At 48.0% G+C, this 17,235-nt stretch overlaps 1 protein-coding gene across 13 annotated transcripts in view; it reads left to right on the forward strand.

The window, feature by feature from the left end:
- Positions 1-447: 447 nt before the first annotated feature.
- The window catches only part of TNRC6C (trinucleotide repeat containing adaptor 6C), a 385,157-nt gene continuing 368,369 nt past the window's right edge, over positions 448-17,235 (forward strand). For 7 of the 13 annotated variants that reach the window (XM_064150909.1, XM_064150919.1, XM_064150917.1 and 4 more), the window contains exons 1-2: positions 10,381-10,463; positions 11,857-11,948. In XM_064150909.1, coding sequence (XP_064006979.1) covers positions 11,895-11,948 — 54 coding nt within the window. In that variant the 5' untranslated portion in view covers positions 10,381-10,463; positions 11,857-11,894. Of the gene's footprint in view, positions 464-652; positions 797-8,889; positions 8,909-10,380; positions 10,464-10,507; positions 10,570-11,853; positions 11,949-17,235 lie in introns of those variants that run through there. The other 6 variants (XM_064150911.1, XM_064150915.1, XM_064150910.1 and 3 more) reach the window with 6 other exon arrangements.

Here is a 17,235-nt window from a genome sequence, read left to right on the forward strand (position 1 = left end):
TCAGCACCACATCTCTGGGTCTTTCCCCCAGGGATGAGAGTCCCATGACCTCTCTGGGCAGCCTGTCCCAGTGTTTGAGAATCGTTTCAGCGAAGAAGTTGCTTCTAATATCCAATCTAACCCAAGAATGCAACTTCTGGAGGGCTTTCTGGACAGAGACCTGATGTGCTGGTCAGCACCAGTTTTGTGGCACCCATTGGAGGCAAGATGGGTGCCTTGTTTTAGTTTTCATCTCCCTGTCTGTGACCTCTGTTGATTGGACAGGGCTGGGTGCTAGGTTGGCCTGAATGATCTCGGAGGTCTCTTCCAACCTGGCTGATTCTACGATTCTGTTCTGCCCCTTACAAAACCCCAAAGAAGAAGGAAACCTCACGTGGCCCCGCAGCTTGTTCCATGCAGGGGCAGCAGCCGTGAGCACACGTGCTCATACCCATGCAGATCCCCAGTGGGCACCATATTGAAGGTAAGATGGAAGGACCTAGCGGGAGGGAAGGGAAGATGGAGGGCGAACAAAAGCAGCATATCCAGCGCGCCGCTGGGCCGGGCTCTTTGCCAAGAGTGGCTGCGGCACGCAGCCCTGGTCAGGGTGGTGGTTCCTCCAGAGCCGACATGGCGAGCGATGCTCCCTCCTGCTCTCTCCTCCCTCGTCCAGGCTGCCAGCAGGCCAGGGTGTGAAGGTGGTCTGGGTTGGGGTGCGGGATGCCGTCTCGCCCGCACCCTTCCCACCGCTAGCCAGGACCACGCCGCGCGCCGTCCCGCGTGACTCGCATACGCAATGCAGCCATGCTCAGCGAGCGTGAGTAATTATGCCAGGCAGAGGGTTGGGGCGTGGGGGGCGGTCAGGGTTGGGCATGTGATTCCCTCTGATTTATTTTTTTTTTGCCTCGATTTTTATTTATTAATTAAATTTCCTTCCTCCCTCCCCCTTTTTTTTCCCTTTTCTGCTTCCACCTTTTTTTTCTCCTCCTCCACCCCCGCTCAATGCCCAACCCGTGGCATTGAAGCTTGGCCACCTCCTCGGCGGTGGTTTGGGGAAGGCTGGGGACGTGGGGGTCAGTTGGCACAGCAACTGCTGTTCGGGGACAAAAGGAGGCCTTTTTTTTTTGCCTTCTTTTTTTCCCTTTCCCTTTTTTTTCGCAGCGACAGTAGCAGCTGCCAGCCAGAATAGCAAATCCCTGCGACTTGGCACCACTCCAGCTTCCTTGAGGGTTGCAGAGGGATGGTATGTTGGAGGGTAAGACTAGCTAATTAATCTTCTGGCAGGGAACAATGTAATATCAGACAATTACAAAGACAGAATGAAATTACTATAGTGGGAAGGCTGGCATATGAATTTCTCAAAGGGTCCATCCCTCAGCCCGCTGCTCTGTTGCTTTCTATGCGGGAGGAGCACTGCCTGTGAGTGTGCTTCGCTGAGGTCTGGGGCGTTTGTCTCCTATGAACTGAATGGTGTCTTTGAAGGAGGGGCGGGGGCATGCGGGCTCGATGGCAGGATGAGCTTTCGAAGGAGAAGCAGGGAGAGACCGGAGTGATGCCAAGCAGAGATGGTCCCCACCAAGCAGCCGTAGCGAGAGGGCAGACCTGGCGCCTTGCTGGTGCTCTGGGCTCGTGGCGTTGGGGATATTTGTCCTGGTTATCTTCGGTGATTGAACCGAGGTCCCTCGTGGCTACAGATTTTGGAGGAGGATCAGACTGCTGGGCAGAGCAGCAGTGAATTCCTTCAGCTTTTCTGCATGGAGAAGCCCCAAAGAGCTTCTGGCGCTGCTGAAAGTTATTGGGGAAACACACCCACCGGCTCAGCAGTGGTAATTGCCAATAATTAGCTGTAATCACTGCTACCTCCAGTTGGGACGCTGTGATGAATAGGGCAGCGCAAGCTGCGTGGTGCAGGCTCCCTGTCTGCTTATTTGCAGTGGGGAGAGAATTAGGAAAGTCTCATTTATCCTGGAGCACAGGAAAGCATCGGTGGGAGATCAGCCTGCGTGGAATTAGCATAGCAAACCCCTCCTCCCTCCCTCCTCCTCCTCGCCAGGCATTAGGGATAAGCTAATGACTCTCCTCCCTCCACATCTCCCTCCCAGGATGAAACTTAATGCGGTGGGATCTCTGGAAGTGTCATTACAAAACAACATGGAAGCAGCATCCATCAAATTGGGGCTGCGCTGGCACGTGTGTGCCTGCGGCCCGTGGAGACACGGCCAGGAGCTGCTTCCAGCCGGGACAGGATTTGGAGCACCTCCAGCTTGGTTGCTCTTTCTCCTCAGGAATTTGAGTAGGTTTTTTGTTTGGTGCCTACAGAGATCAGATGGTGCAGAGATGATGTTTAAAACTCGCTGCAAGCCCCTCCTGCCTGCCTTGGCTGCTATGCCGTGCTGCCAGTTGTCACTGAAGCTGTCAGAAAACTCAGGCTGGCTAAGTGGGGTTTTAAAGGGGGTAGCAATGATAAGCGCTGGATTGGCAACCTGGGATCCTTCTTCCAAGCTTCCAAGCACACAGCCTAGTTCTTGCCCAGCACTCTGACAGACATCCAGGTGGGAGCCCATCATGCAGATTTTTTTTGCCTGAATTAATTCTGATATCATAAAAGCTTCCCACTAGGTTTTGTTAGGGGAGAAGGTCTCATCAGGAGCCCTTTGGTGTGGTGCATATTGATGTCTAGCTTCTTATCTGGCTGCAGATTAATATGTGCCCCAACCTGGACAGTCATGGAGATTTTGCATCCAGGTGGTGATGGCTCCAGTTGTAGATGCTGATGAGCAAGAGATAATGAAGAAGCTGAAATTGTCCCAGTCAATAAATAACAATTCAGCTGAACTCAAGCTGGATGATTGGTGCTAATTAGAAATTAAGAAGTTCAGTCTCTGATCTTGGACTGCATCTGAAGTCCTGCTAAAGATGGACTCGCCTTGTTCAGGACTCCTGCTTAGGCTTAGCCTTGCTTTCAGCTCTGCATGTGCCAGGCCCAGCCTGGCAGCACTGCTTCTGCCTGGAGGTGGAAGAGACAATCTGAACCGCTTCACAGTCCATGACTGACACTAGAGACATGTTTCTGTAAATAATGAGTGCATCTTCTTGACTATACTTCAAAGTTTTCACTTTATGAATCTTTTATGGAGCTCTCTACATTGGAAAAAAACCCACAAGCCTCTAGTACTGAAATTCTACCTTTAAAAACCACACAATAAAACCCAGACCCCCCCAAACTTTCACAAGCAGTTGCCTTGAAAGCCCCATACTAGGTCCTGCTCATGTTCACAGTATGGGGATGAACTTGCCCACGAAGGTGGACACATCCAAATGTGTGTGTGAATGCTCATGGGCTCATAAAGGCCTGGGCACTCTCTTTGACCTGAAGATGTGAACCTTGATGCTCCTGAAATTAATTCCTTGCAACAGGATGTGCCTGCCCTTGAGTCCTGCTGAGCCTCCCCAAGTCAACCTCTGGAGTTAGGAAATTAAACTTGTAATAAATCTGCATTACAGTACAAGTAAATCTGCTCCAGTGGCTATAAAAAATAATTCCTTATCCTAAACATTATTATATAGCTTTCAAAATGAATTGACTGTGGTTGGTAGCCTAGTCTGAGCCATTATTGGTAATTAGTGTAACAAAATAACGTTGCTGTAATATTTCCTGCCTACCCCTCCCCCAGTTGGGAGCCATTTCCTATTTAGTGATTCAGAATTGCAAATGCAATGCTTAGGAGCAAGCTACTCACTTTAGTTGGGCTTTTCCTATGTCCTGTGTCTCTTGGAAGTGGATCTGTTCCTTGATCTCTGGTTTTCCAGCAGCGTTTGCCACGACACAGGGCGCCACTAGAGCCCGATCCTGGATGGTACTGCTGTGGCTACCTGCAGGTGCCCAATGCTCTTGGATGCTCTCCCAGGCACCCAGTGACAGTGACAGATCAAGAGGATCTCCTTCCTTGAGCTTTAGCTTGTGCACAGCTAGTGCTGAGGTCACCATCACCCAAGATCTGGCCCTTGTGCTGTGTTTTGCAGACAATGTGCATCTCACCAGGTTTTTGCAGTGATTCACCATACTTGCGTTGTCTTCACCCAGCAGCTTGCTGTAGAAGATGTGATGGATCTGCCCATGGAAGTACTTGGGGCAGCTCTGAGTTTGCCACAAGGTGGAGGGAAGCAGATGATCCCTTTTCTGAAGTAGGTCATAAGGACTAGGCTGAGGCAGCAATTTCTGAGTAGCTGAAGGTGCACACAGCAGGGAGATGCACACGTGTAGGACTGAAGGGACCTGAGAAACTTTCCCATGCTTCTACAACAGGACAAAGCAAAGTGTTTAGAGTCAGAATCAGAGTGGGTTGGATTGGAAGAGAACCTCCAAAGGTCATCCAGGTCCAACCCCCTGCAGATCAGGTTGTTTGGTGTCTTGACTAAGAAACCTGCAGGGGATTAAAAGGAGGATTGAATCAGGAGTAGCAAGTCAGAGTTTGGTTTGTGTAAGATGAGAGGACACCACTGGGCAGCTTTGTTCCACAGCCCTGCTGTCAACTTGACCAATGCCATCCTGCACTGGGCTGCTCCACCTGCTCCTTCTCACTGCCTTGGACTCATCCCAAGGGTCTTGGCATAATTTCTCAGGAACACACAGACTAAGCATTTCAGTGATGCTGACCAAAGCAACTACTGGCATCTTATTTATGGAGTTTCCCATGGAATTTAATTTTTCTTTGTGCCATCCTAAGTTGGTTTTGGTTTTGTTTTCCTTCTGAATTTGCAGCCTTCACTGCTGCCTTTGGAAACACTCCTCTGCGGGCACAGAGGTTAGAAATGTGCAAATGAACATCAGATTCTCCTGTAATCTTCTGACTCTGGGATCTGGGGCTTTTATATGAAGCATCCAATTTAAAACTTAACAGCTCTGTAACAAGGACCCAGGAGCAGAGAAATGGGGAGGCTGGCGACAGCCCTGATTTTTCATGTAATCTCCAGCATGGAGTTATTTCTTGAGATTTGATGACTTGGCAGCTTCAGAAGTCTGGATGTATGCCCTGGACTCAGTCATGTATCATAGAGCTGAAAAAAATGCAGAAACTAAGCAATAAAACTGAGTGGGAGGTATCTTTGCCACCCTGGAAAACACTCAAGATTTAGATACAACAATAATAATAATAATAATAATAATGATAATGATGATGTTACCATTCTTGGCTCAGATGAGGATGGTAAATCATCATTCCAAGTTCCAGTGAGTGAAAAAGTGAGCTGACTGCACCAGCTGAAAGCTTTGCTTTGGTTCAAGCTGGGTTTGGTAGCTGAGCCTCAGTTTTTGTGTCTTAGCTGGAGCTGGACAAATGCAATTATCTTAACCTTGAGGACACTCCAAGCAGAGGGAGGAAAAGAAAAGGCATACTGGGAGGTGGTGCAAATGATTTCAGAACTTTCTCCAACTTTTGTTTCCTTAGGGCAAAGGATGCTGAAGTGATTCAAACCAGGATTTTGCTAGGAATGAGCAGATGATTTTTTTTTCCCCAGGCACTGATAACAGCAGGGCCACTGCAGCACTTGGAGGCCTCTGTCTCCATCACTCTTGTGGGATGAGAGCAGTGCTTTGGGTGTTGCCAGCGATGGCCAGGAAATCCAGTATTGTTTTCTTCTTTCTAGTTTCCCTTTTGGAAGGCCTGTATCTGAGGAGCTTGTCTGGAATGAAATGTTTTTAAGCCCTTAGACCAGTGAAGTGGTGGAGTAATCACCCCTGGAGGTGTTAAAAAAAACCCCACGTAGACATGGTGCTGTGGGACATGGTTTAGTGGGCATGGTGATGTTGGCTTGATGGTTGAGTCGCCCACCCCAGATGTGCTTAAGGGTCGTTTGGATGTGGTGCTTAGGGATATGGCTTAAGGTGAATCTTGGAGAGTAGGGTTATAAGTTGGACTTGGTGATCCTGAGAGGCTTTTCCAACCTGGATGTGATTCTGTGATTCTGTTGGACTTGATCTTAGATGTCTTATGATTCCTGCCCCTTGCTTTTGAGAAGTGACTTTTCCATGGCATAAAACATTTCTAAAGTGAAGTTTATTTTATTTGCTGCCTTTCTCATGCCACTGTCAGCCAAGTTTGCTGAAGCCTTTGTGCATAGACTTCAAAATGCTGATTTTTATCTGCTTTTCTTCATGTGCCTATTTCTGCATTTCCTCTCTGTTCTCTTTCTCCCACCCCCAAATCTCTCCCTCCTAATTGCTGCACCGGTCACTCAGCTGATTCAAAAGGCTCCATTGAAGTTCTTTCAGCTTCATCCTTGGTGTGAGATGATTGTGTTGGGGAGATAATAGCTGGGGAGGGACTTTATAGGATATCAGAGAGTGACAGGACTAGGGGGAATGGAGCAAAGCTGGAGGTGGGGAGATTCAGACTGGAGGTGAGGAGGAAGTTGTTGAGCATGAGAGTGGTGAGAGCCTGGAATGGGTTGCCCAGGGAGGTGGTTGAGGCTCCACCCCTGGAGGTGTTTAAGGCCAGGCTGGATGAGGCTGTGGGCAGCCTGCTCTAGGGTAGGATGTCCCTGCCCATGTCAGGGGGGTTGGAACTAGATGATCCTTGTGGTCCCTTCCAACCCTGACTGATTCTATGGTTCTATTTTTGCATCTTTTTTATTATTATTATTTTTAAAGAACCATGTACACCTGGAGGAGAAAAACTAAGAGAACAAAACCTGAAGCAAGTCAGTATGGTGGGTGAGTCCTTACTGAAGGCAGGCAGGAATCAGATCTCCTGTTGGCATGAAAAGCTCTTGTTTGTCTTAATTTCTCCAATGAAACCAGCCTCAAAGATTTAAAAATAAAAATTTGAAGGGGGGAAAAAAAAAAGTTTGGGGTCAAATTAAATATTTATTTTCAAGAAAATCAAAGTATTTCAAAGATATTTCATTGTCCATTTTAATATTTTATGAGGTAAGCCTAAAATTAAACATAAAGTTGTTTCTCAGTGGGGGGAAAAGACCCAAACCCGACCACCCAGACTGGTTTTGTGGTGTGTTTTTTATTTAAAGAAAATGTAAACACATCTGATAAAAGTACCTTTTTTTTTTTTTTTTTCCTTTTCCCAGAGTATTTTTTTCTCCCTCACACTGTGGGAATTTCTCTCTAACATTGTATCACAGCAGCCTTTTCAGGAAGATGGAGAGTCTCTGGGTACCAGATCTCCTGATGCTGCAGAGACAAAGATGAGCTCTTGCTGCTGCAGTGTGGTTTGGAGAAATAGGTCTCACATATCCTTTTGGTTTTGTTTGTTTCTTGTATGGTCTTGCTATAATAGATCTGGGCAGATAGGCAAAAGTAAGGTGTGAAAGGTGCTGTGACAGTTCTTAACATGGTGCATAAAGGACCTGTGGCTGTACTTAGCTCCTTTAGATTTTCACCTGCTGCTGGCAGGGTTGAATACAACTTGCTTAAGGAACAGCAGCAAGTGTAGCAAGAATCCTTCCAATCTGCCTGATCCTTGATCATATAAATATTTCTCTTCATTCTCTTTGTGCATACAGATAGAGACTGCTTATGAACTCTGAAACACAGCAAGGTGAGCTTGGGTCACAACATCAGAATCTGTTTGAGGTTCCAAGAGAAAGATCTACTGCCTGGCCTGGGTTAGAGGCAGAAAGGGGTCTGGGGGTTGTGATAGACAGGCAGCTGAATATGAGCCAGCAGTGTGCCCAGTTGACCAAGAAGGCCAGTGGCATCCTGACTTGTATTAAAAATGCTGTGTCCAGCAGGAGCAGGGAGGTGATTGTCCCCTTGGACCTGGCTTTGATGAGGCCACACCTCGAGTGTTCTGTTTGGTTTTGGGCACCACAGTACTAGAGAGATGTGGAGGTGCTGGAGCGGGTCCAGAAGAGGGCAACAAAGCTGGGGAAGGGCCTAGAGAATAAATCTTATGAGGAGTGACTGAGAGAGCTGGGAATAGTTAGTGTGAAAAAGAGGAGTCTGAGGGGAGACTTCATTGCTGTCTACAGCTAACTGAAGGGATGTTGTGGAGAGGCTGCTGCTGATCTCTTCTCACAGGTAGTTGAAGACAGAACAAGGGGGAATGGCCTCAGGCTGAGACTGGGAGGTTTAGATTGGACATTAAGAAAAAGTTTTTCACTGAGAGGGTGATCAGGCACTGGAATGAGCTGCCCAGAGAGGAGGTTGAGTCACCAACCCTGGATATATTTAAGGGTCGTTTGGATGTGCTGTTTAGGGATATAGTTTAAGGTGCATCTTGTAGAGTAGGGTTATAGGTTGGACTTGTCGATCCTGAGGGACTTTCTCAACCTGGATGTTTCTGTGACAGATGCACAGATTTAATTGCTTGGCTATTTAAAACAAGGAGGTTGGGCCTTATGATGATTGTGATGTAGGCTGCTTCCTAAAATCATGGGCCTTTGCAGCACAATCCCTGATCTCTTGTCTAGACTTTTCGCTGTGGCAACTAAAAGGCTTTCTGGAGTAATGGCCCTGGGTGGGTGTGTGTGTGTGCAATGAAATTCAGGACAAGCACAATGCAGATGAGTTCTCTTTAATGTGGGTCATTTATGCATGTGCTCGCCTGATGGTATTTCTCCTCTGATGCCTGGCATACGTGCTGTTTATCTGTTTGCTCTGACCCTAAATAATTTTGTCTGCAGCAAGCTTCCACTTCTGCTGGGAGATTTGTGGCAGCAAAGCAGCTGCACTTAACCTCGCGTTTTCTGCATCAGATTTCTGACAATATAAATAGCTTCCTGGGCACTGACAAGATTGTTGCCGTGGCAGAAATGATCCTCTTTGAATCAGTTGTGTATCCTCAGGCTTCTCTCGCTGTTTTTCCCCTGGCAGCTGCTAAAACGAGCCCAGAGAAGGGGTCCGTGCAACTGCTCCCACGGCAAAGCCGAGCCTAATTGCACCAGGTGCGTGTGAGCGAGGACGAGCAGAAAGGTATTGCAGAGCCATGGCTTGTGAGCTCTGGTCTTGCTAACTGCATTGGGAATTTCGGGATTTGTAGAGGGGAAAAAACAGGTTTGCCTTCTGTGCCTTTTTAGCTGGCAGGCACCACCAGACAGGACACTTCTCACGGCGCTGCCTCTGCTCCCCATGCGCTAAGGAGCCAGCTGCGGGCGCCCTCCTTTCTGCTCTGCAGTGAGGTGTGAGCTGCCAAAGCATTCCCTGGATTATTTGCTGACAGGGAGCAGGGCACCATTACCTCGGGCAGCCACAGAGCGGGCAGGAGCAAGGCAAACAATTTACTACCCTGCTGCAGGGATGCTGCAACAAGGCCCATAAATGGCCACATAAAGGGAATCTGGGTGGGAGCTGGGAATACACTGACAAACACAATTCTCCCTTAATTTAATAGAAGGGTCCATTCAGCAGAGAATATATTGTAAAGCTCTCTCAGGTTGGATGGCCTCCCATTGTGTCTGGCCTTTGAAGTGCTGATTAGCTGGGCTGGGAACACGCTGATAAAAAGTTAATTTCTATTTGCTGTTGCTTTGTAATTGGATGAACACGAAAGCAATTAAATATTAAAACATACAAACAAATAACGAAGTCACTGTAATTAGCCAAAGTTTGATCACTGTCATATTTATTTAGGAGGAGATGATACGTCTCAGCAGGTGACATTTTAAATACCCTTGGCTGCTTTGGTGTTGTCTTCAGAGAATGCTGAATAATGTACGGAGGATTTAATTAAACCCCATTGTAAATCAGCTCTGATGACAGGGAAGTGACAGCCACGTGTTGGAAAGAGAATTAGGCCGCAGCAAGAGAGATTAATTAACTGTTTTCTACAGAGTTTAACCTAGGTGTTGTGCAGGGACTTTGTCCGAGGAGGAGAACTTGAGTTTGAAGTTGTTTCACCTGAGGTTGGAGCCAGGTGTGCAGAGCTGGGCTCTGCACCCAGAGAGGCTGCAGACTCTTGAAAGGGTGACTGTGGTTGTCTGTACAGCCTGATAGAGGGAAACTGAGGCACGCTGTGCTGCATCTGCTGCCAGCCGTTGCTGCTGGGTGCCTTTTACCTCCCAACCCCTGGGCGGGATGCTGCCAGCATCTCCCTTGGTGTAGCAAAGAGCCTTTGCCTTTGCAGTGTATTACAGGAGTCGTGGGAAACTTCTTTGAGCCTTGAAGCAGGGAAGGGAAGCTCCTGAACATTTGCTCAGCTTTGGCTGTGTCAGAACCCCCCAGATTTTATCAGCCAGAGCTCCCTGGTCAGTTCTTTTGCAGGACATGATTTCTGGAAGTCCTTTTGTCACCATCTGAACTTAGTGAGTGTGGGCACGTTTGTGATCGTGAGAAATAAAGTTACCCAAAGTGGTGGGAATCACCTGAATCCAATCTGATGTTAATGTGTCTGGCGGCCCCTGCCTTTGGCAGCTCCTCCCCACTGTTTAGGTTGATGAGCTTCAGCTGTTTGTGTGGTGGTAAAAGCTTCGGTGGCCAGGAGAGTGTTGTTAGTGTGGAGATGAGCTGCGCTGGGAGGTGAGCTGCCCAGGTAAGAGGGAAGGGAAGCACGGGTAGAAATTAGGAAGGAGTCTTCAAAGCTGTCTGTTGTCCTGCTACAGGAAAAGGTGTGAGATAGAAATTACAGAGCCCACGAGGTGAGGCTATTAGAGGAAGTGGAATGGCAAGGGAGGGGGGCAGAAAGGCACAGTGTGTGTGGCTAACCAGCAGCATTCATGTTTGGAGGGTATCAAGCCTGTTGTGTAATACTCTTAACTAAGTCGGCTGTTTCTAAAAGCATTGTTGCCTCCATGTGCATGGGCTGTAGACAGAGGAGGAGGTTCAGCTCTTGTATAAAGCAAGACCTGATTGCTGGCCAGGCCTGGGGAACATTTTATCTAAAGCACCTACAAGGAGATTATTCAGGGCAGAACCAGCACTAGTTGCCACCTGGAAGGAGTTGCTAGAGTACACCAAGGTTTTTTCCCCTCTGTTTCCAGTGTTACAGGAGAAATGTGGTTTAATCCCAGCTGCTAGCAAGGGATAGGCTGTTCATGTTTAAACTCTCAAGAAAATAAAAAGGGAAATGAGTCTGAATGTAACAGCACAGGAGGAAAATGGGCTGGAGAACCTCAGGTTAGACTGAAAGCTTGCAGGCAGTCCCTGTGCTAAGTTTTACTGCTGCTATGGTTTGTGCTGGGAACGTGGTGAAGAGACTTGCAGGCTTGAGTTAGGAGATGGGATTTTTAAGCCAGCAAGCAGAGCTAGTGGAGGCTGATCAGAGATCAGGTCGAGGGAGGTGATTCTCCCCTTCTGCTCCACTCTGGTGAGACCCCACCTGGAGTGCTGTATCCAGTTCTGGAGCCCCCATTACAAGAAGGATGTGGACATGCTGGAGCATGTCCAGAGAAGGGCCACAAGGATGATCAGAGGGCTGGAGCAGCTCTCCTATGAGGACAGACTGAGGGAGTTGGGGCTGTTCAGTCTGCAGAAGAGGAGGCTCTGAGGTGACCTTCTTGTGGCCTTTCAGTACCTGAAGGGGGCCTACAAAAAAGATGGGGAGGGACTTTTCAGGATATCAGAGTGACAGGACTAGGGGGAATAGACTGAAGCTGGAGATGGGTAGGTTCAGGCTGGATGTGAGGAGGAAGTTCTTCACCATGAGAGTAGTGAGAGCCTGGAATGGGTTTCCCAGGGAGGTGATTGAGGCCTCATCCCTGGAGGTGTTTAGAGCCAGGCTGGATGAGGCTCTGACCAGCCTGCTCTAGGGTAGGGTGTCCCTGCCCATGGCAGGGGGGTTGGAATTAGAATATCCTTTTGGTCCCTCCCAAACCTGACTGGTTCTATGACCTTGGAAGATGAGCATGAACTGTTCAACCAGACTTATGGAATGCAGAGGGTAACTTGGACTTTCCTGTAACCATCCTATGTATCTCCTCCAGCAGGGCCATCACTGATTGCCATGGGGCAAGGATGAGCTTGGATGGCTTATTGTGGACAGGTCAGCTCAGAAGAGGCAGAGATCCTTCCAGCACAGGTAAGATGCTGCCTCACCTGGGATCACAGCATGGGGGTGAAGCTTTCGCTGCTGGAGATGATGATTTGCACATATGAGTTTGCATTTCAAAGCCTCCTTCTTCCCCTCTCTTACCAATGAAAACTGGAAGTAATTGTACACATTGCAGGAAAAAAAATCATTTTATTCCCAGAGGTGTAAATTAATTGATTCAGCCCAGGAAAAAGACCTGGGCACTTCTACAACCATCTCCCTGAAGGCATCTCGTTGGTGTAGGGTCTGATCAAAAATGCAAATAAGATCTTAGGAGTGGAAAGGAGGGAAAGTAACAAAGGAATATAATATTGTTGTGATGGAAATAGCACTTCCTTCTCTGAATCTGACACTATAGGGTGATTTCTGATCCCAAAAATGGTCCTGTAGTTCTGCTGAGTGTGCAGAGCAGCATGAAAATGGTGATCAAGGGCTGGAAAATGTTCCTGTCAGGGCAGAGTGAATGGTGGGCTTTGCAGAGTGCTGGCCTGATATGATGCACCTGCCCTGGAGAAGGGTAATTGTAGCCTTGCCTCTACGAAGGGCTGTGGTGGTGTGAAGCAGCTCACCTGGAGCTCCATGCTTGTGCATAGCTACTGACCGAGCTCTTCCTTTCCTGGGTGGCTATGGTGCCTGTAGCCCAATGCCTAGGCTGTGTGGGAAGCAATAGGTGTCAAGATGAGATTAATCCTTTCCCCTGACCACACTCATGACTTGCTCCTTGTGTTTTGGGTCTCTGTTGCTGCTTCTGAAGCATTGGAGAGAGCTGCTGACAGAGCAGACCACACTTAGTGGCTGTCCTGGCACTGCTCTTTTGGCCTGGGATTGGTGCAATTGCTTGCATGGCCTGTGTTGTGCTGAACACTGGATTTGGAGCTGGGGGACCACTTTTTTTTTGCCTGTACCAATTGGGCAGGGAGTATGGATGATGCTTTTGCTGTCTCCTGTAGTTCTGTATTTATAGGCTCCTGTGAATCAACGGGAACTGCTGCTCGTTGGTGGCAGGACCCCAGTTTGTTTGTGCTGCTCTTGCTCCCTCCTCCTTTGGTATTTTTCTGGTCTCTTAATGCAGATCTTCAGTTTTAGAAGTGTGAGAGGAAGTGGTTTGTGATGGGTTGTGTTACAAGGAAGATGGTCTTTAGGATGATCCATAGCTGTCCCAAACTGAAGTGGGTACTTGGGCTGTCTCTGCAGTCTCTGAGGGATGGGCATCTTGTGGTGAAGCATTGCTCCTGGGGGGGGCTGTGTCTCTCTAGCTGGTAAGAAAGCCTGGATGAGTGCAGTACTAGGTAAGATGTGGAGAAACTTCATCTCAGATGAACCTCATTGCTGCCAGTTTCCCAGCTGCTATGGCAGATGGGGCTGGGGAAGCTGTGGGCTCATAGCTGAACGTGGAGGCTGTCGGAGCAGCGCCCTAAAAGCTGAAAGCTTTGACTTGCAAAGCTCTGAGATATGGCTCCTTTTGCATCCCAAATGGAGCACCCAACCACATGATACCCTGCTGATTAATTTGGCTGTGCCTCAGTTCCCCATCTGTACAAGAGTAATTCTACTCTTCCTCCCAGGCTGCTGTAAGGCAAATTAATGTTTGCAAGCCACTCAGATACTATGATAATAAATGCTGTGAAAGCCCAGGAGAAAATTAATAGCTCATTATTTAGACCAGGACTTCAATAGCATGCCATACACAGGGCTACATATTGAATGATGAGGATAAAGAAAAATATTGAATAGCTGCTCATTAAGAGAGGACCATCCATCTGCTGTAGAGGAGGGGGCTTGTTCCTGCAGCAAAAAGGGTCCACGATGATCTTGCAATGTGTGTTGCAATGCATCTATGCCAGGGGACTGGGCTTGGGTTATCCATGCAGGCCAGATTCTGGCATTTTTCAATTGCCTGACTGCTCTTTTAACACTGGGGTTGGCTTTAATATATAGCAAAGAGATAAAAATGCCAGTAGATGGCACTCAAGAATATGGAGCGTTATTCCTGGGTGTGTGAGACCAATAAATGTGTTGTTGTGTACCACAAATGGCTTCTTCTGCACAGCTCTTACTATCCACTCTCCTTTTTTTTTTTCTACCTTTTTTTTTTTCCCTCTGGCCTGGAAATTTGATGCACAGAGCAAAGGGAGAACAAATGTGTGAAGCAGCAGACATTGTTCAGTGGTCTCTCTGCTCTTCTCTGATCTCAATTTTGTTTCTACCCTTTGGGTTTAAATTACTTAACAGTGTAGAAATCCAGGGCCATGCTCTCCTCAGCTGACCCTTTTTTATGCTTTGCTTACAGCTTGGCTGTAAAATGAGAGGAGAACTTAATTTGAAAGCTGAAGTTAATTGACCTAAATAAACTAAGAACCTTCTGCTGACTTTATGATGGGGGGGTAGGGGTGTGGGAAATGCAAACCAAACCTGTATAACTCTCCTCCTTACACATGCTGCAGAGCAGAATGGTTTTCCTGGTGCATTTTCAAGCTGCTGGTGTTTACTAACAGTAGTTCATGGTGTGGTGCTGCTTGGAGAGCCCTGCAATCAGCAAGCTGTTGTACTCACCACTGATCTGCAGAGATGGGGAGGCAGCACTAACCTGGAGCAGCTTGGTTTGACTGGGAAAGACAGGGGCAGTGAATCGGTATCAGGAATGGGTTTGGTTGCAAGCAACCTGGGCTATGTAAAAAGCAAACCTTAGGGCTGCATTGATGCTTGAGTTGGCCCCAGAGCAGAGCCCTTTGCAGCCAGATTTCCTCACTCAATGTGTGGTGTTGCAGGACTGAGAAGAGCTGTTTTAAACCAGGCTGTCACAAAAGTGAGGGTGGCCTTATGAGGAGGAGACTCACTGCTAGCTGGGAAGATGGATGCCTTCTGGATTCGGGTTAAGCCTGACCTGTAAGGTCTGTGACACCATCTCCCTGCTGGGAATGCAGCCCTAAGCTGCCACCTCCTCTGCCCTCCCCAGCCACAGCTACTGCTCAGCTCTCCACTCCATCTCAGCATCTGCTTTGAGAAAAGCAGTCCTGACTTTACCCTGGGCAAGCAGATGCTCTTGTGCTGGCTTCACTTGATTTGCTTCAGCCAGGGTGAGGAGCACTGTGGCCATACCTGTGTCAGTGCAGTGATGTTAAAAAGCTTTTTGGCTGCATTCATGCCATTTTTCCTAATCCAGATGAGTCACTGGGCTAGGCTGGAAGATGCTTTTCTGGGAACTGCAGGGGGGAAAAAGGATGAGAAGATAAAGGACACAGCTCCTTGGAGAGCACTGGCTGCAGAGCTGGGCTCTGGGCAATGCATCAGGGTGGGAGACTTTGGTTTTACCTTTGAGTTTGCTGGACACCCACAGCATGAGCTTGGTCCAACAGGGTTTAGCCATTTCCCTTCTCTGCACTGCAGTTTTCCACTTGTAAAATGGTTTTGAGGACAGCCTGTTTCCTGTGTGGAGGCTACTGCAGGTCTGAGGAGGAGGTTTCTCTGTTTCCCACATTCTTCAGGTGCCACAACACACAGACCACACTGGGAATGAGACAGCAAAATGAGATCTCGGGTTTAGATCCAGAACACAGGCGTGTTTGGGTATGGCATTTCAGAAATGTAAGGTTTGTTTTCAGCAAAACCTCCAAGCTGGAGCTAGTTTGCAGGCACAGCGGTGGGTGGGGGCTGCTGCCTGTGGCTCTGCCTGGGGGAGCCCTCTCGTGGCTGAGATGTTGGTGATGGCTTAGGAGCTGGGTCAGAATGGGTAAACAGATTTAAAAGGATACAAACCTGCAGAGACATAGATGCGTGTCCAGGAGTGAGTAATTCAGCAGCGATTTGATGTTTCAAAAGGCCTCTTTCAGGGCAATGCAATAACAGCAAATGGCTTTGCTTCACTGGGGGAAGTCACAGTGTTGAAGAATTGCCAGTGCACTTCTGAGCTAGGGAGAGGAGACTTGTAGGGTGTTCTGGGGCTGAAGGTACCAGATCATGAAGGCTAACTCCTGCTCCTGTTACTTAACTACTAATTGGATATGAGTTAAACCATACAGCTAAGAACGTTGTAAAAGGTCTGCTTGAACACTGACAGGCTTGGGACCATGACCACTTTCCTGGTGAGCTTGTTACAGTGCTTGGCCACCCTGTCAGCAAGGAAACTTTTCATCACAGCCAATATGAACTTCCTTTGGCACAACATAAGGTGCTGCCTTGCACCAGGAATAAAGGATGGCATCTTACTGTCCACTTTCCCCCAGCAAAGAGGTCCTCTCTCAGTCTGCTCGTCTCTAAGCTGAACAGACCAACTATCCTTGGCTGTCTTCTGGTTCTTTCACCATCTTTGTTGCCCTGTTTTGGATGTACTCCAACATTTTGATGTGCTGCTTACCTTGTGGAGCCCCAAAGTACTCAATGTTGAGTGTAGTGGGACAATCACTTCTGTTAACTGGGTAGTTCTCATGTGGCTGATGCACTCCAGGATGCAGTTGGACCTTCTGGCTGCTGGGACACATTGAGCTTCTCATCAACCCAACCCCCCAAATCTTTCTGCAGGGTCATGCTCCAACCTCTTGTTCCTCAATCTGAACAGATATCTAACTTTACACAGTCCTAGGTGCAGAACCTGACACTTGTTAAACCTGATGCAGTTGGTGATTGTTCAGAGATTTAGTGTGTCAAGATCTCTCTGTAAGGCCTCTCTAGCCTAGAGGGAATAAAATCTTCCTCCTAATGTAGTATCATAGACAGTCTTTACCTAGTGTGTGTCCAACTCTTGCCTCCAAGTCCTTGATAAACACCAATAAACTGAAGAGCGTGGACTCTAGCACTGAGCCTTGGAGAACACTTGACTGGCTACCAGCCAGATACTACCTCACTCACTTCAGTGCTTTGAGCCTGGCCCTTCAGGCAGTTGTGCTGTGTAGATGTCCAGCTCTGTGCTGGATAAGCTGTCTAGAATATTAGTGTGAGAAATAGTATCAAAAGCTTTGCTCAGATCACCCAATCCCTTGCCTTTGGCCTCCAGGTGGCAATTTGGGGATGTTAAGGAGTGGAAATGTCCCTTTCTGAGCACATGTTGGCTTTGTCCAGTGACTGCATTGTCCTAGAATAGTCTTCTCCATAATTTCACCAGGCACTGAAGTGAGACTGACAGCTCTGTAATTACCAGCCTTGTCTTTCTTGCCCTTCCTGAAAATTGGAATAGCATTTGTTAGCTTCCAGCTGACTGGGACCTCTCCAGGCCCCCAGAACCATTGATAGATGACTGGGAGGTCTCATGATAATGTTACCCAACTCCTTTATTACTCTG

This window comes from Pogoniulus pusillus, chromosome 11 (assembly GCF_015220805.1).
Source record: "Pogoniulus pusillus isolate bPogPus1 chromosome 11, bPogPus1.pri, whole genome shotgun sequence".
Taxonomy (NCBI): Eukaryota; Metazoa; Chordata; class Aves; order Piciformes; family Lybiidae; genus Pogoniulus; species Pogoniulus pusillus.